At 41.1% G+C, this 24,757-nt stretch overlaps 1 protein-coding gene across 5 annotated transcripts in view; it reads right to left on the reverse strand.

Moving 5' to 3' along the window:
- CFAP61 (cilia and flagella associated protein 61) overlaps positions 1–24,757 on the reverse strand; it is a 302,051-nt gene that overhangs the window by 198,560 nt on the left and 78,734 nt on the right. For 4 of the 5 annotated variants that reach the window (XM_027623975.2, XM_027623973.2, XM_027623974.1 and 1 more), the window contains 4 exons: positions 21,848–21,922; positions 18,276–18,454; positions 16,231–16,270; positions 13,450–13,589 (listed from right to left, as the gene is read on the reverse strand). In XM_027623975.2, the coding sequence (XP_027479776.1) occupies positions 13,450–13,589; positions 16,231–16,270; positions 18,276–18,454; positions 21,848–21,922 (434 nt within the window). Of the gene's footprint in view, positions 1–10,985; positions 11,924–13,449; positions 13,590–16,230; positions 16,271–18,275; positions 18,455–21,847; positions 21,923–24,757 lie in introns of those variants that run through there. The other variant, XM_027623979.2, reaches the window with a different exon arrangement.

Raw genomic sequence — 24,757 nt, forward strand, 5'->3', positions numbered from 1 at the left:
ACACAAAATCTTGTACTTGAATGTTCATAGCAGGATTAATCACAATAGCCCCAAAGGTGGAAAGAACCCAAATGTCTATCAACTTCTGAATGGATAAACAAAATGTGATCTATATACAATGGAAGTATAATCCAGCCACAGAAAGAAATGAAGTTCAGACACAGGCCACAACATGGAGGAACCTTGAAAATGTTATGCTAAGTGAAAGAAGCCACATCTCAAAGGTCATATATTGTATAATTCCATTTATATGAGATGTCCAGAATAGGCACATTTATAGAGATAGATTTGCTACATGGTCCAATATGGGAGCCACAAACCACACGTGGCTACTGAGCAATTAACAGGTGGCATCTCTGAATTGAGATGTGCTGTATGTGTAACATACCCACTGAATTCTGAAGACTTGGTACAAAAAAAGAATGTAAAGTATCTTACTGATACTTTTTATAGCGATAATGTGCTGAAACAATAATATTTTGGATATTAGGGGTTAAATAATAAATATTACAGTTAATTGCACCCACTTTTTAATGTTTTAATTAATAGAACTATCAGAACGTTTAAAATTACATATGTGGCTCACCCCGTATTTCTTTTGCACAAGGCTGCTTTCTGTTGCCTAGTGTTTGCCTCTGAGAGCAATTTTTCCATTGTTCCTTGCTTAACTTAGAAAGCCAAATGTAGGTTTATTCCACAGGTGAGTTTTTCACCCGGGGCTTTGAGGCAAATGGCCAGTGTGGATATGATTGCTTACATATCAGATGCTAGGGATGGCAGCTTGTTTGTTTTGCCTTTACAAGACAGAAAATACAAATGTGGCAATAGTTACATGGCTTCATTTCTTTTATACTGCAATTGACAGGAGCATCCAGAAAAAGTAAAAAATGAATGGATTCTCAATTAAAATGTATTCCTTAAAAATCAATTATTAAAGTGCCTTTATTGAGAATGGTTCATTCAGTTATCAGAACTACTGATTAAACAGCTGCTGAATGCCTGGTGTGTTCTGGGTGTTGGAGATCCATCAGGGAACAAGACAGGCCACAATTCCTGCCTTTATGGAGCTGATCTTCTGTTGGTTCCAAAACCATCTTCCAAGAAATAATTTTGGAATTCTTTAAAGTTTTAAATGATATATATGAGGTTAGAAATGGACCAGGAGTTGTGGAGAACTCAGCCTATGTTTCAGTTACAGAAAACCCTTTGAAAAATAAAACAACTTCAAAACAAAGTTGTAAGGATGCTTAGTATTTTATTCTCAATATGCATGATCCTTAACTAAAATGAAATTATCTTAAAATATATATGGATGTCCTACACACACACACGCACACACCAAAAGGGGATTGTATTATTGTTGAATTAGGGAGCAGCTATCTTTATTTCTTGCCATATTTTCAGATAAATCTAAAGATTAAGAAAATTTGGGGCACCTGGGTGGCTCAGTTGGTTAAGCGATTGCCTTCAGCTTGGGTCATGATCCCAGGGTCCTCGGATGGAGCCCCACATTAGGCTCCCTGCTCCACAGGAAGCCTGCTTCTCCCTCTCCCTCTGCCCCTGCTTGTGTTCCCTCTCTTGCTGTCTCTCTCTCTCTTTCTCTCTGTCAAATAAATAAATAAATAAATAAATAAATAAATAAATAAATAAATAAATAAATAAATAAATAAAAATCTTAAAAAAAAAAAGAAAAAAGAAAATGAATTTTCTTTTTTGATACCAAGAACTTCTGTGGAATGAGCCTTTAATGGGCTAAAAAATATCCAAAAAGACAAAGTCTAAGTTTATGTTTACATGTCAGAATTAGGACCGGTGGGACTGCACAAGATGGTGGGTCCACCGGCGGTATCTAAATGTGGGCCTACTTTCACCTCTTCACAAGTCTCAAACAAGGAGTTTCTGATCTTCATTTTTTCATTATCACCTTTATGCTAGGCCCCTTGCTTCTGTCTCATGGTGTACAACCAGGTTGAGAACTCCTACCTCCCTACACCTGTTCTGCGTGTTGTCTTGCCTAACCTTCCTGGAAGTGAACTTATATTCAATAACCAGGATAGCTTATTCTTTTGCCAACGTTCAGGCCTGGTTTTAAAGCCACCTTGAATCAGAGAGACAGATCAGCTGGGGTTCTCCTTATCCAGTGACATGGCTTCCTCCGTCCAGTCTCCCGAGGGAGTCCTGCATGGGGCTATCTTGTTTCTTAACCCTTCCCCATAGGTCTTCAAGCTCCCAAGCTACCTCTCTCTTACACTTTCTCTCTCTGATGTACCTGAATGCCCAAACCCATGATTCCCTGGGAAATGTCACCTCTCCATGAAGAAATGGTGAAGTCCCTGCCCACTGGTTCCTTCTTGGGTCTTGAAAGTTTGGCAGCCCCAGGCCTGCTTCCCAGTGAGTTTTTCTTCTTGTCCCATTTTTGGCAGACTCTGATCTCAAAGATCAGAATTTATAGTACTTAATTAGACTGTACATGTAACAAAATAGAAAATCATATATAAAAGTAGAAGGAAAAAGATTTAACAGTTAATTTTTCAACCTCAAATTGAATGAATGGTTTTAGACACCTACAAGAGTATTTGTGCATGGAAGGAGCCTTGCAGAATATAGGGCAACTTTATGATGCCAGTAAATAAAATCAAAATGATAGAAAGAAGAAAAAGTAAACTGAATCTTTCTGAAATCCAAAGGAGTAATCTATGTAACAGAAACATAAAACAACTTGACAGTCATCAGTATTTCAGTTTAAACCAACCAATCAACAAAACAAAACAATAACCACAAAATAAAGTTTTCTGTTAGGTACTATTCAAGGAAGCTGATTAAAAGCACCAGGACTGATATCACTAAAACACTCTTTATGATACATGGGCCTGAAATAGGTGTAATAGTGACATGCTAGAAGAAATGACAACTAGGCATGACAGAATCACCCGTAGAGAAGCAAATAAAAGAAAAATGCTGAGGTGATGAATCATTTAAAAGCCAATCACCTAGAGGCATTTTCATTTATGAGCAAAGTTGACAATTAGTGGTATGATTTATTTTAGCAGTAAATACTTATTTGTAGAAAATAATTTCTAGTACAATAAATAAGTTTGAAACATATTCCCCCAAATTAAAAATGGCAAATTTCAGAAAAACATGGTTTGGAAGGGCAGGAAGATGGAATGAGTGGCAAGTTCATCCAAATGTGTCCACTACTCATGAATAAACAAGAGGAACAAAAAGCCTGTATGAAGGCTAAGAATGGGTAAGCACGAGCAAAAGGAGAAAATCATTTATACCATATTCTAACCTCATATTACATTTGGAAACCTCCTAGAAATCACTATATCAAGTAAGAAGTGTTAAAAAGCATTTAGTATATATACATTTAAAGGAAAGTTAACATAAATATTATGTTCTCTTTTCAAAGTCAAAGTGAAATGACAGGGAACCTTGGCATGGAATTCGTTGACAGAAGAGGTAAGCACCACTAACAATTGAATGAATGATTTGTTCCAGGGCTCACCAGCATGGCCAGAGGGCAGATGACAGACACAAATATAATTTCCCAAGGGAAGAAGAACGAGATTGAGTGGGAGACCAGAACATGAGGTCATGAAATTTAAAGTAACCAAACTTCAGAGCAAGAACAATCCATCCCAAATGTCAAGAGAAGTGAAGCAAAAAATGGAAGAACACGACATCCTCTAAAACCATGGTATAAAAAGAGTAGGTGTCGAGAACCTGTGCCCACGTGGCTCCCCCTCACCTCATTCCCCAAGAGGCCTTACCTCCACACCCCAGAGCCCAGCGAGTCTTCTTTCCCTCATCTGCGTTATTCTGCACATTCACTCTCATCACTTAGACACTGTGTATTTTCTCTCTTCCCTTTACATATGTCTTTCTCCTCTAACTAGAATGCAGGCCCCATGAGGGCGAAGATTTTTGTCTGAGTCCTTTCTGCTTGCCCGGCACCTGGAATGGGGGCTGGCACCCACCGCACAGTCCACAAGAGGTACTGGATGAATGAAGGAGGCGTGCTGGGGCCTCCGGGAAAGCAAGCACTTGCCTGCCGATAGCTTCTTCCCTCTCTGCAGCGTGCTGGGTTGTGGGCCCAGAACTGCAGCAGCCATTCTGCCAATGGGATGGAAGCCAGCTTTGGGCTGGAGCTGACACCAGGAAAAGCAGAGTGGGAAAGGGGAAGAAACCCAAACCCCAGAGATTCAAACCCTAAAGCCCGGCCTGTCTGCAGCCTCCCAATTACCTGAGCCGATAAATGCCCTATGGCTGAAGCCATTTTGAGTTGGGTTTTCTTTCATTTCCAGCTGAAAGCATTCCCACTGATCATCTACGTTTTGAAATCTGAAAAGATGCTTTTAGGAAAACTCAGGTTAAGGGGAGGGTGTGTATGAAAAGATAAGAATTAGAAAGAGAGAAGAGAAATGAATATTACTTGGTGTAAGTAGACAAAAATCCCTAAGACTGTCATAGTTCACGTATTCTTATAAGACCTAGCCCAAGGGTCTATTTACGCAATACAAAAAGGCCTCCAAACCTCAACAGAACCAGAAATTACCAGGTAACAAAAGGTTTAAAGTTGATGTGGCTTACATGGTTCTAGAAAATCTCAGTCTTGAGAGGCGATAGAATCACTATCCTTTCCTACAAATGATATACAGGGATCCTCCAACTTCATTTTTGCTAACAGAAAGAAATCTGAAGATCTTCACTTTTTTACAAAGAAAGCCATTATCAGACTAATGTTGGTCTTTCAGGAAAGTGAAGTGGAGGTAATGGGAACTTCCAGAAAGCAGGGGATACTCTCCGTTTCCCAGATGCAGTTTTGGTGTATGAGATGTTTCATAGGAACGATTTACTTTTGGATCGTGGGGGAAGCTGTGCTCATAGAAAACAGAAGCGCCTCCAGCACTTCTCAAACTTTAATGTGCATAAAAATCAGGTGGCGGGCTTGTTAACAACACAGAGTCCCAGGCAAACCCAGTCAGGAGGCCTGGGTCAGGCCTGAGATTCTGCATTTGAGCAAGTTCTTGAGGGCTGCTGCGGCTGACCCGTGGACCATGCCTGGAATAGAATCGAACAGCATATGAAATACCAAGTTCTCCTGGAGTAAATGCAGGTAAACTTGAGAGGGAAGCCACGTGCCGTGGGGGAGGAGGTGGGGGAAGATGCTAGATGCCATGTCCGTGCCAGCCTTGTGGACACGTATGGTCTTCCTTGACAAGAGGGACAAACACACCCTTGTAAGTCCTTATTTACTAAAAGCCCAGTGTGCTTGTCACAGGTAAGAGGGACGTGTTTCTGCCCTCCTGGCTGAGATGCAGGTGTCAGTGTGCGGGAACGATTATGAAAACATCCTGGAACCTTGAGAGAATACTCTGGGGACACAGGGGCAGAAAAGGGAGGCCCTGTCAAGGCACTGCCGCCTCAGGAAAACTGACGCCAGGGGTCAATGAGAGGTGACCGCTGGACTTCTGGGAGGTCACTCCCACACTCACATCTCTGAACTTCATTTTGGAAGATATGAAATTCCTCCGAACTCCTTCTTTAACACCAATAATGTTTTAAAAATCCAAATATCTCTGGGATGGAAGAGTGTGAGTTCGTCTTTCCTTCACATTTTTGTAGAAACACCTTCAGGTCAGCTGGCCTCCTTCTCAGACAGCCAAACTCAGCTGCCTGAAAAAAACAGGTTTTTTGTTTGTTTGTTTGTTTTTTAAGATTTTATTTATTTATTTGAGAGAGAGCGCGCACAAGCAGGGGGAGCGGCAGAGGGAGAAGCAGGCTCCCCGCTGAGCAGGGAGCCCAACGCAGGGCTCCATCCCAGGACCCTGGGATCATGACCTGAGCTGAAGGCAGACGCTTAACCTACTGAGCCACCCAGATGTCCCTACAGGGTTTTTTTTAATGCACTCTCCTGTTGAAGGACATCCTGCTTGCTTTCAGGTTTTGTGTTTTTAAAGTAAGCTCTAGGCCCAGCATAGGACTTGAACTCACAACCCTAAGATCAAGAATCACATGCTCTACTGACTAAGTCAGCCACTTGCCCCAAGTATAGGGTTTTTTAAAAAGAGCAGAGGGATGGGGACGCCTGGGTGGCTAAGTCAGTTAAGCATCCAACTCTTAAAGTATTTTATCTTTATTTTTTTTTAAAGATTTTATTTATTTATTTGAGAGAGAGAGAGAGAAATAGCATGAGAGGGGAGAAGGTCAGAGGGAGAAGCAGGCTCCCCGCTGAGCTGGGAGCCTGATGTGGGACTCGATCCCAGGACTCCGGGATCATGACCTGAGCCGAAGGCAGACACTTAACCAACTGAGCCACCCAGGCACCCCAAGCATCCAACTCTTGATTTCAGCTGATTTCGACCTGATTTCAGCAGGTCAGGATCTCAGGGTCATGGGATGGAGCCCTGCATCAGGCTCTGCACTCAGCATGGAGTCTGCTTAAGATTCTCTCTCTCCCTTTGCCCCTCCCTGCCCCACCCATTTGCCTGCCCGCACATGCCCGCATGTGCCTGCACGTGTGTGCACACGCTCTCTCTTTCTCTCTGTCTCTCTCTAAAAATAAATAAATAAATAAATAACAATAACAATTAAAAAAATTTAAAAAGCAGAGGGAAGAAGGCAGTTCTTGAGGTCATATTCCCTGTAGAAGCTGAGTGGTCCTGACAGGCAAAACTACCACGTCTAACATTAAATGTGTGATTTCTCTAAAAAGCTCTTTGTGCTTATAATTTAGTTAAAATAAAGAATTAAAGAAAGACCTAAATAGCTAAAATCATAACACAAGAAACAACAGGTGTTGGCAAGGATATGGAGAAAGGGAAACTGTCTTATGCTATTGGTGCTAATGAAAACCGGTGTAGCTACTGTGGAAAACAGTATGGATATTCCTCAAAAAATTAAAAATAAACCTACCCTACAACCCAGTAATTGCACTACTGGGCATTTACCCAAAGAATACAAAAACACTAATTCAAAGGGATACACACACCCCGATGTTTATACTAGTATTATTTACAATCGCCAAACTTGGAAGAAACTCAAGTGTCCATCAATTAATGAATGGATCAACAAGATGTGGTATGCAATAGAATATTACTCAGCCATAAAAAAGAATGAAATCTTGCCATTTGCAACAACATGGATGGAGCTAGAGAGTATAACTGTAAGCAAAACAAGTCAGTAAGAGAAAGACAAATACCATATGATTTCACTCATGTGGAATTTAAGAAACAAATGAGGAAAGGAAAAAAAGAGAGAGAGAGAAACAAACAAGCTGATGGTTACCAGAAGGGAGGTGGGGGAGGGGGGAATGGTTGATGGGGATTAAGGAGTGCACTTGTGATGAGCACCGGGTGATGTATGACATGTTGAATCACTATATTGTACAGTGAAACTAATATGATGCTATATGTTAACTATTTGGAATTATAGTTAAAATAAAAAAATAAAAATAAACGATCTAAGCTTTCTCTAGAAAACAGTGGCCTGCTGCCATGTCCACAAAAGGGACATGGTGGTGGTGACACACATGGGGGTTTTGAGGGATTTCTTCCCCCCACAAGCAGGAGCAGGTTCTTACACAGACAGGGGTATGGGAACCAGAAGAACAGCAGAAAGGAGCTACATGCGTGGACAAGCTGAGAAGAGGTGCAGAGTGGTAGCTGGTTGGCCACAAAACTCCCAGAGGAACAGAGGAACGTTCTTGATGAGGGCTCAGATGGAAACAGTGACAAAAGATCATGTTCTTCTAAGGGTGCAAAAACTACCTTGGCATGTGAGACTTTAATTTTCCAGAAAGGAAACCGGGTGTACATGATTTGCCCCAACTTTATACGTGAGTGATAAAAAAAAATGAAGCTGAGGGATGCCTGGGTGGCTCAGTCAGTTAAGCGCCTGCCTTCAGCTCAGGTCACGATCCCAGAGACCTGGGATTGAGTCCTGTATCGGGCTCTCTGCTCAGCAGGAGCCTGCTTCTCCCTCTGTCTGCCACTCCCCCTGCTTGTGCTCTCCTCTCTCTCTCTCTCTGACAAATAAATAAAATTTTTAAAAAAATGAAGCTGACACTGCAAATGGGAACAAAGTATAAGGAGAAACAAGGGCCTTGTTGCTGCAACCAGGACTAATTTCCAGACAAGTGTTGAAAATCTCATTATTTAAAAAAAAAATAAATTTAATTTTTAATAAAAGCAAAATAAGTCATAGTAAACAGAGAGAGAAAAGAATAGGAATTAAGTAATGAAGCCACTAAGAACAAGGCCACTACTACAGCCAGACCCATGACCCATTCCTGATCCCAAGTCATCTGGTTGCTCTCGATTTCCAGTGTGCATTTATTCACAAAGAGAATCCCAGGTCATAAGAAAATGTCACCAACACACTCTACTTAATAATGCAGACAGTGTAAAGTACATTTTAATAAAAGTTCTACTTGAGTCATAATAAAAATTTTAAATATCAGTATATACAAAGATAACCAGATTTTCTATCACAGACGTAATGCATACCCATGATTTTGTAAAAATCAAACCAAAATGAACATCCCAATTTAAAAATGCATAAAAATTCTGAACAGATATGTTACCAAAGTAGACATACAAATGGCAAACAGCATATGAAAAGATGCTCAATACCATACATCATTATGGAATTACAAATCAAATCAGCAAGATAACACTACACACCTATTAGAATGGCAGAAATTCAAGACACTGACAGTACCAATGCTGGTGGGGATGTGGAGCAACAGGAACTCTCATTCATTGCTGGTGGGATTGCAGAATGGTACAGCCACTTTGGAAGACAGTTTGGAGGTTTATATAAAACTAAACACTCTTGGGTACCTGGGTGGCTCAGTTAGTTAAATGTCTGCCTTTGGCCCAGGTCATGATCCCAGGGTCCTGGGATCGAGTCCCGCATCGGGCTCCCTGCTCAGTGGGGAGCCTGCTTCTTCCTCTCCCTCTCCCTCTCCCTCTGTGTGTGCTCTCTCTCTCTCTCTCTCTCAAATAAATAAATAAAATCTTTAAAAAAGAAAAAAACAAGACAAAAAACTAAACACTCCTATCATATGACCCAAACTTGTGCTCCTTGGTATATACTCAAATGAGCTGAAAACTTACACCCACACAAAAACCTGCACACAAATGTTTATAGAAGCTTTATTCATAATTGCCCTTAAAAGTAACCAAGATGTTTTTCAATGAGCGGACAGATAAATAAATTATGCTATACCCAGACAATGGAATATTACTCAGCGCCAAAAAGAAATGAACTATCAAGCCATAGAGGAACTTTAAAATGTATACTACTAAGTGAAAAAGGTCAATCTGTAAAGGCTACATACTGTATGATTCCAACTATAGAACATTCTAGAAAAGGCAAAACTGGAGACAAAACTTTAAAAAAGATCAGTGGTTACCAGGGGTTGTGGGGAAGGAGAGAGGGATGAAAGAGGTAGAGCACAGAGGATTTTTAGAATCTACTCTGTAGGATACTAAAATAGTGGATCCATGTCTTTATACATTTGTCAAAACCCACAGAATTCACAACAGAAAGACTAAACCCCCGATGAGTTGATATAGGTTCATCAATGGTAACAAATGGCATAACTCTGCTGTGGGATGTAAACTGAGGGAGAGTCTATGGGTGGGAGGGGGGGCAGAGGTATGTAGGAACCCCTGTACTTTCTGCTCAGTGTTGCTATAAACCTAAAACTGCTCCAAAAAAGTTTATCAATGAAACAAAATCAAACAGCACTGATAAACACAAAGCTAAAATAAGTTGCCAGCTATACCCCACCTTCTCCTCAGGTTAATGAAGTCCTGTGTACCCAAAGTTAATAAAGTTAATAAAGTCCTGTGTACCTTTCTAGATCTTCTATATTTATGCAACATAAAAACTAGATGTGATGGGTCTACAGTATCATTTCCCCCCTTCTTCTTTTTAATAACAGAACCAACTCTGGGCACACACCAACCTATCAGTGACATGCCCCCAGCCATGCAACCAACTTCCTGACCACAGACTATGCACAGAAGTGATGTAAATTCCATAAAAGGGAAGTGCTTCTTCATTTCTCTTCCTACCCTTCTCCATGGGCTGAAATGTGGTCATGTTCTGAGCCAGCTCGAAGCATGAGAAGGAGACAAGCCCACTCTGGCCGTGGTCTAGAAATTTTGTGTGCCATGGACCCCTCTGGCAGTCTGGTGATGCTAGGGCCCCTGCTCAGACTAATGTTTTTAAATGTGTAAAATAAAAGACAATGAATTATATTGAAATAGAGTTACCAAAATGTTTAAAAATGGGTGTTTTAGTAATATCTATGCCTCCTAATTAATGCATTAGGTAACAAGTTCTGGTTAGAATAAATTTAGGGAAATTTCAAAGTAGGATGAGCATACATATTTTGAGACATCTGGAACAACTGTAACATATGAAAATATCCATGATTTCTACTGGTTACAAAGTCGTGGCTTCGGGAACACTTCTGAGGCATGTTGCCTCCATTCACAATGGAAGCACACACTAAATTTCAATTAGAGCTTAGTAAAATAAAGATGGAGTTTTTCTTTCCATGCAAATTCACAGACCCCTGACTCATTATGCAGATGTTAGGTAAACACCCTTACTCTACCAGATGAGGAAGCAGTAAGAGAAGGAATCTTGGTCCCTGCACAACTTCATGGGGAAAATGCTGCTCTTCTGCTCACGTTGGCACTACTGTGTGATAGAGGTGGAATTTCTATCTGACTCAAGCCACTGTGTTTTGGGGTCTTTCTGTTGCAGTGGCTTCACCTGAAAACACAGTAAAGAGAAGCAATATGTGAAGTGGTGATGTGTTGACTCTGGAAGGTAACTGCCTTAGTTCTTTTTTTTTTTTTTTTTTTTTTTTAAGAGAGAGAGACATAGAGCCTATGAGAGCAGGGTGGAGAGGGGCAAAGGGAGAAGGAGAGGAAGAATCTCAAGCCGACTCTGCACTGAGCACGGAGCCCCATGCGGGGCTCGATCCCAGGACCCTGAGATCATGACTTGGGCCGAAATTAAGAGCTGGACACTTAACTGACTGAGCCACCCAGGTGCCCCAACTGCCTTAGTTCTAATACGAGCTCTGCCACACCCTGCTGAGTCACTTTGAACTAATTACCTAACCTCTCTGAGTCTGTTTCTTTACCTGTAAGATGGGGATAATTATAATGGTACCTAGCTAATAAGGTCACTGCACATACTGATACAGGGAAAGTGATTAAGAAAGTGACCAAAATGCTATAAACCTTCCATACATGTAAGCTATCAGTGCTATTGCTATTACTGTTTGACTACTTGCTTTTCTCACCACCCTGGATATCATTCCATAGATCTGTTTCTAGTTTTTCAAAATCTGTATAGTAATGTGCTGAATGAATATGCCAAAATACATTTAGCCAGCCCCCAAACATAAAGTGATCATTTAGGATGTTTCTCAAAGTTTCACTTAAAACGCTAATGTATCAATTATAGAGAAAGCTCTCTGAAACTACTCCACCAATCCATTTTCAGTAAGATTTTGCAGTAATTTTACTGAGGTCTCATTTACATTCTATAAAATGCACCCATTTTAAATGCACAGTTTGATGAACTCCATGATATCTTGTAAGAATAAGACTACATGTATAAGACCTTAGCTTAAAAAAGGTAAATTATAGAAAACGCAAAGTATTGATATTATTCCTATCACACATATACTGTTCATTTTCTATTGATCAAGAGGTCCTGTCCTGAAACAGAGCTGTAGGGAGCAGCTCAACGGCCCGTTTCTTCAGCGATGCCCCCAGATTTGTGTCTGGCAATGCAGCCCTCCAACTCCTGAGCTCTGGAAACAGACCTAAATGATGCCAACCAGCAGCCTCTGGTCCAGTGATGGGTCAGCACAGGACATGATCTGAGCCAATGAGAGGCAAATAGACTTTAGTGTTGGGGCTTCTGAAAGGAAGCATACCCACCACTCTTTTCCCCTTGGACTTGAAGTGATAAAAGGTCTAAAGCTACCTCACCCATCCTGCAACCACAGAGGAAGCACTGGGCTAAGAAGGGTCAACCTGGAAGAGACAGATCAAATAGGACTAACTAACCCTCTATGAAACCAGCATTGCCATTGATTGGATGCATGGATTCTTCACTTGACTGGATTCTTCACTTGACTCTGTATGATAAAAAATTCTCCAGTTACTTAAGCCAATTGGATGGGTTTCTACTACTTGTCAGCTCAAGAATCCTAGGCAGTATTCAAGCTGGGTGTAGAATTCCAAATTTTAGGCAATGTAAAGAAGGGGATTAAAAATCATCCCAGATATTCCTAGTACTGCCCAGGGGCAACTGTTGACCCCCTCTAGTGTTGCAGGTCAGGTTCCCTGGGGGAGGCAGCCTCACACAGAGCTCTACAGGCTGGGATTTATTGGGGTGAGCTCTTAGGATCCTCCACCCCGTAAGGAGGGGCAAACTTGGGCAAAGCCCTTCTCTTCAGTCCGGGGCGATCTCTTTCAAGAGGGACCCAGCTTCAAGCTGCTGGTGCTCACACATCCCACAGTTAGAAAGTGAGTTCTTTAGTCCTGAACAAGAAGGGTCGGATAGCACAGCATAGTATCACATCAGCATGTCCCCCTTTACTCCAGTTTATTCATGTTTTTTCTTTCTTTAGCAATTTAGGTCATCTTTAAATGCTGTTTTATATACTGGTATGAGCTTAGCATTACATTCTGAGCATTTTCCATTCATTAAAAATTCTTTAAATGAATTGCAGAGTTATAATTCCTTCATACTTATACTTCATATAAGTATTTAAACATTCTCCTATTATTAGGCATTCAGAGTATTTCCAATATCTTTAATCCTTATATATAAATTTTTGTTTGCATCTCTGCAACCAGTTTTTAGGATATATTTCTAGGAGTGGAATTAAAGAATTGAAGGATATGAACCCCTGCAGCATTCTGGCCAAATTGTCCTTGGAAATTTCATGTCAATTATATTCTCACCACTGCTACATTGTCTCATTAGAACTGAATGCTTCTCTATTTTAGATCTTGCCAAGTGATCAAAAATGATGTCTCATTCTTATCTGGGTTTCCTTTCCCCTGATGAATAAGTTTGAAGATTCTTAAATATCCATTATTTTTTGTTTGTTTGTTTTTCTTCATATGCAAACAGTCTGGCCATTTTATTTTTTTGGTCAGTTTTTCTGTTTTGGTATCAAATGGTCTTTTATTGACAATAAAATGTCTGACTGGACAGGTGACTCTTAATATGACCTTTTCCCTAACCAATAGGTTAAAATCACTTGATCAAGCCCTCCACCAGTAAAACAATTTTTAAAAGAAATCATTAAGTTCAAGTGGTAGCAAGCTCCTTGTTCCATTCTCTTTGGTTAATTTCATGGATTGTCTTTTGGCCAAACGTATGCCGACTTACTTGAGCAATCCAGCCCGATGGAAGACATAGAGATCCTGCTCCAGCGTACAGTTGTTGAAGGGGACAATCTTCACGAAGTTCTGGATGAGGACAAACTCAGGGGTAAGGTGCGGCAGAGAAATGATGCAGAAGTTCTTGTCCTAACAGGATTGGTGATCAGGACACCCGGGAAAAGAATCAGAAACCATTCATCACTAACAAATTCCCGCTGTAAAACAGTACAGAAAATAGGGGATAAAATGTGTAAAGGACAGGGTATTCAAGTTCAACTTTCCTATAATTTGGAAAGTAATCATATGAAATTCAAGAGGATAAGGAACTGCAGGCACACTGAGAAAATCTCTGCAAGTCTGGCTGAAACCTAAATAAATGAATATTGTAAACCATGGGACCCATTTGCATAGCTCTTCTGTGGAAGTCAGTTTTGAGAGTAAGGTCCTTTGTGCTGGCAAATTCGCTTGCACCCTGGAGGCAATGAGGCAGCACGGGTGTCAGCCCTAGGCTTGCTAAGTGATAGAGCACCAGCCCCGGCCCCTTCCTCTGAGATGAGAGGGTGGTGATCCGGGCCTTTTCATCTTTAAAATCCTGTCTTCTACATGAATGGACGTCTGTATTTTATCATGACGTGATCCCATTCAGGTGAACAGATCTAAGGATGTGTTTAACCTGGGAAGTGTGTTTAGTTAGCAGGCATAGGAGGATCCAGATGTCCTCAGAGCTGCCACTCACCCCGGAGATCTGCACTGCCCAATACGGGAACCAGCAGCCATGTCCGGACACGGGGCATTTGGGAATGTGGCTAGTGTGACTGGAGAACTGGGTTTTTATTTAATTTTAAATAATTTAAAATTTAAATTAAAAAACTGATACTCAGTTCAGTTATTGGAAAAGTTTTATGTATGTTGGAACAACTTGGGTATATGAATCTACTTATGCAACTGTCAATTTTATGAAATCTAAACGCACATCAAGTATTTCTGATGAAAATTTAGTGTTTGTATTGAAATGTGCCACAGGTGTAATAATACATTTTAGATTTCAAACACTGGGGAAAAGACTGTAAAATATCTCAATAGCTTTTCATACTGATTACATGTGAAAATGATTAAATTGGGGGCATATTCAGTTAAATAAAATATATTATTAAAATTGATTTCACCTGCGTCTTTTTTGCTTTTTTTTTTTAATGTGGCTGCTATAATATTTACATTACTTATGTGGCTCAAATTTGTTGTCTATTGGACAGAGCTGTCCTAGACCATCTGTGTTCCACACATCCCACTTGACCCTCTGCCAGGTGCCTGCAGGAGTGGCCTGCTCTTCCCCGAGCTAATTTGTCCCTTTGGGATCTCGCCTCCTCCTGAACCCTGTGAAGGCATTACTTGTGGTAATCTAAAACTCTGGGGACATTTGTGCAAACCAAAGGAGTGAATCATTGTTTGACCTTACCTTCCTTCTTTCTAGCAAAATAACACAGCTCCTTTTGGGGAACTTGAAAGTCAACTTGTTGAAATACTCAAGCTGAAAATAAGGAATGGGTGCCAAGTCTCAGTGGGCTTCCTCTGGGAGGAGGAGACTATAATGAATTGCTTTGACTTAGATTTGAAGGATTTAAGGATGAATTATAAAAGTATTTTGTTCCTCTCTCTGCATATCCCGAAATAAAATAGAATTAAACCATAAAAGTGTCTTTTACCTTTTTAAAGCCAGCGTGGTTTTGTAATGTTGAAGATCTGCCTTTACATGGACTTCAAAGCAGGAGTGAATTTAAATGTAGCAAAATTACTTTGGGGCATCTCTGAGGGAAACTGGCTTTGTAAAGCCTACCTTAGGATAATCTACATTGCTTTATGAGCTTCAAAATGCCTTAAAATTAATCCCAAAAATGTTACAAGAACAATGGAGAACATTACTACAAGGCTTCATTATATTAACAAAATAAGGAAATACAACCTATGATCACATAGGCTTTAGGAAACATAATTAAACCACATTTGGTTTTTGCCTCAGTAGAAAGAGTATCAGGAAAAATAAGACAATAGATATTTTTCTTGTAATTAGCCAACTGAAGAAGTCTAGTTATTGACTTGCCTTAACTGATAGGCAAGGCAGGGAAAACATCTTTATAAAAATCCATCTTTTCCTCAATCATCTTCCTTCCCCACTTTCTTCCCTCCAATAAAGTGAGAAATTGATTAGAATCTCTATCCCTTGACAACAATGAGCCAAAAATGAAGGCAGAGGACAGCAATGGAGGATGTTGTTTGCACTGGTCTGTTTGCCTGAGGCCCATCCACCAAACCTGTCGTAATGGGTTGAGTGCTTACCCCACATCAGGCACTGTGTCGGGTGACGCCAACCAGAAAATCAGCCACAAATTCCTACTTTCCTACTCTCAGAAAAGCAATCTAATGGTTTCAGAATTCTCTGAGCCAATGTAAGCTATAAAGTAATATGGCGGTCTAATCCATTTTTGTGTCGTTTCTGAAATTTTCATGTACTACCAGCATTCTATTAATGATTTGATTCTAACAAAACACCGTGAAAGCTATCCTTAAAAGAAATTAGACACTGAAAGGGAACTATTAGAACCAGCAATGACAATATTTTGAAGAGTTCATGATATGTCATTCAACCTTATTTTCAGAACATGGAAGCAATTCAAACCTCAACATTCATAGCAATGAACATGCTTGGACAGTGAATATGGCATTTTACTTTTCTATAACTTTTTTAGCTTAGAAAACCAATTATATTACTCAAAATTCAGCATGTACTTACAGGAAAAAGACTGAAGACGAAATTCATAAAGTCCAGTGACCTGTAAACAAGACAGTAAGCATTGTCACCGACCTGCAAGCAAATGCAGTATCAGTATATATTTAAAGAGATTTATGGCTCTCTTCCTGTCAAGCAGTGATGGCCAACCACTAGTCGGAATTCATGTCTAGCTGAACATTAATCAAGTTGCAGAAAGTCATAAGCTTCATATTTCATTAATAAAGTATTTTTCTATAACTAAAGACATTATTATAGCAATTAATAACCTGTGCATTCAAAGAGGCTCAATAGTCATTCTGTGACATAATCCTCCCTTTTTTGTTAGAGCTGTCAGAGAGATGTGGGTGTATTATAAGCAATTCTGATCTTTTTCTCTTTTACCTACAAAAGATTTTCTGACCACCTGTGGTTGTAGAGTCACAGGCAAACCATAATGGATCATCAAATTTCTGTCTGAAAATTCAAAAGTCACATTCTAAGCACAATCATATCTGAATGCACAGGGAAAAATAAATATACACAACTAATCTAGAAGGGCTTATAGGCTTTTTAGATGTCCACAATATAAGTAAAATAAAGATTTCCCTTTTCAACTTCTAAGATTTCCAAAGAAATTGAAAACTTAAGAGGAAAAAAGTACAAGTAAAACATGATTCTAAATGAGATTGAGAAACTGGGAGCATGTTTAAATACATTCTCTAAGAAGGAAATGTCCAGCAGTATTGTCGGTCATCTAAAGGATACTTTGAACTTTCCGGTCTATCAAAATGAGCCAATCTTTTTCTCTTCCAGATTGTTCTGTGAATAAAATGGTGGAGTTGGTGGGAATTCCAAAGGAGATGTGGAATCTAGGCATTGAGGTCAAAGGTCCACTTCCATACTATAGATGGCAGCAAGCACTGAACACATGGGGATAGGAAGTGGGGTGACTGAGTGGTCTGGTGGGTACCCAGGCTTTGTCTGGCACCATGCCTCCTCCTTCTAGCAACTTCCCTGGATTGTTGTTCGGTGTCATACTAGCCCCCCTCAGATTACACATGGGTAAGGCTCCAGCCCCAAATTTGGGTGGGGGGGAGCACGAGGCAAAGGACTAAGCTGTCATCATGTCCTGGTCTGGCCCATCCATCAGCTCAGGAATGAGAGCATAGTCTGATCAGGCCCGATGGGGCTTTAGCTAGAAAGCCAGGCTCAAAGTCCTCCTCACTAGTTTCTGGTACAGAGCCTGAGCCCACTGTCCATTTCTTTGGCTCCAAGAGGGGACACTGTCCTGAGAAAGAAGCCAGCAGCAGGGAACCAGAGGCAGGAGGCAGAGAGAGAAACTTGGAACTGGATGGGGTTATCTTGAATCAAGCCACATTGAAAATCAATCCCACCAGTGGACTTATCCTTTGTGATATGAGGCAATTATTCCATTTTTTAAAAGCCAGTTGGGGTTGGATTTTCTGATACTTGCACCAAAAGACTCCAGACAAGCAATCACCTAAATCCAAAGCTCCCCACAAATGCAAACTTTATTTTTTTTATTTTTTTCTAAAGATTATTTATTTATTTATTTGACAGAGAGAGACACAGGGAGAGAGGGAACACAAGCAGGGGGAGTGGGAGAGGGAGAAGCAGGCCTCCTTCCGAGCAGGGAGCCTGATGTGGGGCTCGATCCCAGGACCCTGGGATCATGACCTGAGCCAAAGGCAGACGCTTAACAACTGAGCCACCCAGGCACCCCCCAAATGCAAACTGTAGAGAAAGGAGAGCAGCATGTGGTTACATAAGTGATGATTTTCCAGTTCTCCAACTGTTACACAGGTGAGCCAAAACCTGGGCAGTCCAGTTTTGTGGCCCTTGCCCAAATTTTATGGACTGAAACCTCTGGGACTGGGGCCCAGAAATCTATGCTTAAAAAAACAAAACAAAACAAAAAAAAAAAAAACAAAAAGCGGGATTAGGATGTGAGGCCACGTTTGGAAACCAAGGGCTCTATAAGATTAAAATGTGAGGCCACCATTGCCGTGAGAAAATTCTTACCATGATAGACAACCAGTACTTGCCTTGCTTCGTATTTCTCCTCAATACAAAAGAGCTGAATACAAAAAGCAGCTGAGGCTCCCTTGTAGATGGGGCGAAAGTCGCTGGTCTCCTCGGGCATCGAAATGGATGCCAATCTCAAACAGCTGACACAGCCATCTGTATCACCCATAGTGGACTGCTGAGTGAGGTTTTCTATGTCCTACAGCAAGGAGACATGAGGAAACAAGCAGGAATCCTATTCATTTTCTGCAATTTAATGGGCTAGTGGTTGCATCATCTCTACATTATACGGTCTCTCTAGGACAGATATGACAGTCTCACCTGAAACAAATCGTCCTGAGCCAGGCCTAGTTTTAATGAGATGTTCTTAATGAGATATTCAAGATTTATAAAGGGATTGAAAGAAGTCCTTACGTGAAGGTCAGAAAACGAATGGTTTCCATTGGTCTTTCACATAGGAAAGTGTGAAAGTGCATATTTCAACTGCAACGCTGGGGAGAAGTTAAGAGTGTGGTAGTACTAAATACCTATCAGTTCCATAAGCAAAATACCTCTGCTTTCCAAAGTGTTTTCACTGTGATTTTGTGCTACAGGAATTTTTGGATCTTGGGACTGTTGGGCAGTTTGGTGATGAGGTGGAGCCCAGGGAGGTCCAATTGGCGGGAGCCACCCGGAAAGTTACTGTTAGACCTTCCAGGCTCATTTTAGGGGTGTCTAAGAAGGTGTCAGAGCTCAATTAGAGGAAAATGATTCATTCTGAGATCCTTCTCAGAGTTCTTTTAAGTCAAAGTAATACATCAAACATTAAAATAATATCAGCACTAAAACCTTATAAAGAAAATCAGGAGTCCCCTGTCCCTCCAATTCCTCTTCCCATTGGCTAGCCCTTTCAACTTTCTCATTTCTTTGGTATTTATCCCCATGTCTCTGAATATGTGCTCAATTTCTTGGAGACTGTGATAGGCAGAACAGTGGCCCCCCAAACTGTACATGGCCCAATCCCCAGGACCTGTGCATTTTACAGAGCAACAGGGACTCTGCAGAGGTCATTAAGTTAAGATTTTAAGACAAGGAGATTATGTGGGATTATCTAGGTAGGCCCAATAAAATCAGAAGGGTCCCTTATAAAAAAAGGGCAGGAGGGTCAGAGTCAAGAGACGAAGATACAGTGCTACCAGCTTTGAAGATGGAGGAAGGTACCACATGCCAAAGGAATGCAAGTGTCTTCCAGAAGCTAGCAAAAGCAAAGGGAGGGATTCTCCCCTAGAGGCCCCAGAAGGAACAGAGTCCTGCCTGCACCTGAATCTTAGCACCAGTTTGGGTTTCTGACCTCCAGAACTGTATAAGAATAAATTTATGTTGTTTTAAGCCACTAAGTTCATGGTAATTTGTTACCATAGTGATAAAAATCTAATACAAAGACCTGGCTTCTGGCATTTGGAGAACATGGTAGGAGGAGAGGACAGAGGTTTCTCCATTTGAAATGGAGAGTTCCACTTGTCTGTTCTGCCTTTTCCCCATTACACAGCCTCACACAGTGCGGGCTGAACCTGAATTTAGAGCTGCTTCTGTCCCCTCTAACCAGAGGACAGTCATCTAGTTATTTCACTTGAGTAGACAGGCCAGGTGCTGTCTGCAAGGACTCTAGTGTCCCCAACACTGCATAGCAGACTGTCAGACCCCTCACTTGAGCCCAGTCTTCGCCCTGCCTTCCAGAAGCCCCAGGCCCTGGGCGTTTTGTGGACACAGGAGGAGAAGGTACCCGCTTTCTGCTAGTGCCTCCCCTCACAGTGGTGCTGGACCTTCTCCTTTCTCCGCTGTGCTAAGCCAGTGTAAACTCCTCCATCGATTTTCTTCATTCTCAACATTTTGAAAGGGCTCACCTTCCAATATCTCCTCTCCTAGTCTTGTTGTCTTTGTGGATTTGTGCCCCACTTCTTATTGCTTTACTGTCATTTCTGTGGTTTTTTCCAGAGATAAACATAGGGCATCAATCCACCTTGTTGACCCAGATGCCCTCTGGGGGTCCAGTACGTCTAATGCAGCAGGGACCATCCTGTCCCCTCCTCCATATCCACATTCTGATTTGGGTCCCTACAGGTATAGCTATCTCTTAGAAATAGAGCATGCCTCACCCTCTGCTCCATGCCTCATTCCTCCCCAGAACCTGAGGAGTCAGTGCCCTGGCGTGGGTGTCCCCAGAAGCAAACTCTGAGCTAAGTTTATTTGGGGAGTGATGCCAGGAAATTCTGCAAGGAGAGTGGGGAAGGGAGACAAGGGAGGGAAGTACACCAATGCAGAGTGTCCCACCCAATCCCACTGAGATCCCTGGGAGACTGTGGAGAATACATCTCAGAGCTGTCCCACCTAAGAGGCAAAGGAACTGGGGTATTGATTCTCCAACTACCTTCAGTCATTGTCTGATGGTTGCTCCCCAAAGATTCTGACCTGCCTGCAGCACGGCGCCAGAGAAAGACCAGGCACCTGAAGTCCCTGTCCTCGAGTACTGAGGAATGAGCAGTGCCAGAAGGACATGGGTAGGGTCCCACGGCAGGTGCCACAGCGAGATTTGGAAAATGGGCCCCCGCTGGCCTGATACACTCTCTTCCTAGCAGCACATCCTGCTCCTGACTGCATGAGTTCTCCTATCCTCCACACACTCGGCCCAGGAGGGCAGAACCTGCTCCGGCAGTGAAGTCCTGCCTCTAGCCAGGTGTGTACACTGGATTCAGTGGGGGGGAATTAGGAAATGCACTTGTCACAGGTCCAAGCTTTGTTCTCCAGTTCAGTTTTGGCCAAAATCAAGTGGCACCTTTATCCCTACTGACTTCTGTGTAGGCTTCCTAATTTCTCAGAATCTGGAGAAGAAAGGAGTACCAAAATCTGGCCATCTCTCAGAATTCCGATGTCTGGGATTAGTGTTCCAGTTATGTGGTCCTCCCAGATCTCTGTGGAGATGACCCAACTTCCTGTTCCTTCAAGGGCTCTCCAGACTTCTCAGGTTGACTCACAAGTCCAGAAGAGGCAATGGGGAATCCACTGAAAGCTCAAAACTGGGCTCACCACTGGGGCATGAGAGTATCTGATCATGTGAATCTCCCACTTAAAACTTTCAAAGCCTGCCTCTGCTCCTTAGGAAAAATCCAAAATCCCAAGCAGGGTCCACAAAGCCCTGCCAAATGACCTGAATCCTTGGGTTTCTAGCAGGAAACAGAGGGCACACTCCAGCGAAACAGACCAAGGAGGTTCAATAAAGGACCATATGTGAAGGTGTGGGCAGGGAGAAGGGAAACCAACAAAGGATAAAGAAGTGCCCCAGGGGTGGCTGCTGGTGAAAGATGCTACCACCCCTTGGCCTGAATCTGTAACAGTATAACTTCTAGGACCAAGCTGTACAAGGGACACCAAATAAAGGATTTCTCAATGGAGAAAGACTTCATCGAGGGAGGCTTTGTGGAGTCAGTGCTAAAGAAGATGTCAGCTCTGAGCTGATAGAGAGAAGCAGGGAGGCCTGGAGGAGGAAAGAGCTCACCAACACTGAGTGGAGAGCAGTGAACCTCGTGAGGCCCACCAGCCGGCACACAAACCCTACCTCCATCTCACTAGTGTTTCCAGTATGGACTACTGACAGAAGTTCCTCAGCTGTGGCTTCTTCTGTGATTCTCCCCTGTAGATGACAAAGGCAAGACATTTAATCAACACCTACAGTGGTTCAGAGCCCCAGCTCTGGAACCAGCTGCCTTGGGTTCAGATTCTGGCTCCACGGCTTACTGGCTTGGGAAAATCATGGAATCTCCGTGGCCTTATCTGTAAAAAAGGGGCTAAAAGTAGCACTTACTTGACAAGGTTGTTAGGAGAATAAAATAAGGACAGGTAGATAGAGAGATGCTAGCACAGTGCTGACTCTTCCTAGTCCTCTGTAGATGTTAGTTATTACTTCATTATTCTTATTCTTCTGTGTAACTTGAAAGCTGCGCTAAGTTTTTTCCAGCTGCTTTATTGAGGTGTAACTGACAGTAAACTGAATATATTTGAAGTATACCTTCTGAAAAGTTTTAACCTATGTATGCGCCCATAAAAATATCACCGTAAAAAAAATAGTGAGCATATACCTCACTCCCCAAAGCTTCTGTGTTTCTAGGTACCCCTCCCTCATGCCCTATGCCACTTGGCCAACCACACACAAACGATTATCTGCTCTTTGTCACTATAGATTATAGGCTGAGTCTATTTCTGGATCTTCTATTCAGTTCCCTTGGCATCATTATCACAGGGGCTTAATGACAAGAACTATATAGTAAACCTTGAAATCAGTAGTGTTGGTCCAACAACTGCTCTGTTCCAAAGTTGTTTTGGCCAATCTAGGTCCTTTCCATTTTCCATATGAGTTTTGGAATCAGTTTTTCAATTTCTAGAAAAATCCCTCCGGAAATTTTGACTGGGAATGCATTAATCAATTGGGGAAGAATTGACACCTTGACAATGTCAAGTCTTCGAAACCAGGAACATGGGCTATCTCTCCATTTATGTAGGTCTTATTTCATTTCTCTCAGAAATGTTTTGTGGTTTTCAGTGTACAAGTCTTGAACATCTTTTGTCAGATTTATCTCTTAGTATTTTGTGTATCTGTACTAGTGTAAATGGTATTTATTTCAATTTCTGGTTGTTAATTGCTATTACATAGAAACAAAATTAAACTTTGCATATTATTTTTGTATATATTTAGCAACATGCTAAATTATTTACTAGTTCTAGTAGCTGTTTTTGTAGATTCTAGATGATTATGTTATATCTGCAAATAAGGGACAGTTTTAATTCTTCCTTTCCAATCTGGATGCCTTTTATTTCTGTTATCTTTTTGCTGGCTTGAACTTCCAGTGTAATTTAAATAAAAGAGATGATAGTGGACATTCTTGCATTGTTTCTGACCATGGGGGAAAACCATTCAGTCTTCTACCATTAAGTATGATGTTAGCTACAGGGTTTTCAAAAATAGCCTCTAACACACTGAAGAAGTTCTTTCTGATTCCTAATTTTCTGAGAGTTTTAATGAGAAATGAATGTTGAAATTTCAAATACCTTCCCTGTATTTTTGAGAGAAACATTAGGTAAACTTTTAGCCTGTTAATATGGTGAATTACACTGATTTTTTTTTTTTTTAAGTAGGTTCCATGCCCAGTGTGGAGCCCAGGGTGAGGTTTAAACTCACGACCCTGAGATCAAGACCTGAGCTGAGATCAAGAGTTATCATGCTTAGCCGATTGAGCCACCCAATCGCCCCTGATTGATTTTTTATGTTAAACCAAACTTGCATTCCCAGAACAAACCCTACTTGGTCATGATGTACTATCTTTTTTATATATTGATTCAAATTACTAAGATTTTTATTAGGATTTTTCCATCAATGTTCATGAGAGCTATTAACCTGGAGTTTTACCTTCTTATAATGTCTTTTGTTGTGAGAAGACATACTTTAGATGACTTAAGTCCTTTTAACTTTATTGAGTTTATTTTGTGGCCCAGAATATGGTATACCTTGGTAAATGTTCCATGTGCACAGGAGAAGAATGTGTATTCTGCCATTTTGGGGGTAGAGTTTTATCAAGTGTCAATTGGGTCAACATGGTTGACAGTGTTCTTAGAATCTATATTCTTATGGGTTTTCTACTTTCTATTTGTTCCATCAATTATTAAGGGAGGTATATTGAAATCTCCAAATATAACCATTTGTTTATTTGTTTGTATTTGCAGTTCTATCAGTTTTTGCTTCATGTGTTTTGAAATTCTATTAGATGCATAAATATTTAGGATTGTTATGTTCTCTTGATCTTTGTTATTTCTGGTAATATTCTCTGTTCTGAAATCCACTTTGTCTGAAATGAATAAAGCTACTCCAGCTTTCTTCTGATTAGTGTTAACACGCTGTATCTTTTTGTATCTTTTTAATTTGAATCTATTGTAAATCTTAGTATTTAAAGCACATTTTTGCAGTCCTTGGGTGGCTCAGTTGGTTAAGCGTCTGACTTCGGCTCAGGTCATGATCTCAGGGTGCTGGGAACAAGCCCCAAGTCAGCCTACACACTTCAGTGAGTAGTCTGCTTCTCCCTCTTCCTTTCCCTCTGCTCCGCCCCCCACCTGTGCACGCTCTCTCTCAAATAAAAAATAAAATCTTAAAAAAAAGTGCATTTTTGTAGTCTGCATATAATTGAGTCTTGCTTTTTCATCCAATCTATCTTGGCCTTATATGATCTTTGATGGGACATTCAATGTACATTACATTTAATGTAATTATCAATATGGTTAGGTTTAAGTCTGCCATCCTGCTATTTGTTTTATATTTGTCCCTCTGTTCTTTATACCCCTTTTCCATCTTTTTGTCTTCTTTTGGATTAGTTGTATATATTTTTTAAAAGATTTTATTTTTAAGTAATTTCTATACTCAACATGGGGCTTGAACTCACAACCCGGAGATCAAGAGTCACATGCTCTACCAACTGAGCCA

This window comes from Zalophus californianus, chromosome 8 (assembly GCF_009762305.2).
Source record: "Zalophus californianus isolate mZalCal1 chromosome 8, mZalCal1.pri.v2, whole genome shotgun sequence".
Taxonomy (NCBI): Eukaryota; Metazoa; Chordata; class Mammalia; order Carnivora; family Otariidae; genus Zalophus; species Zalophus californianus.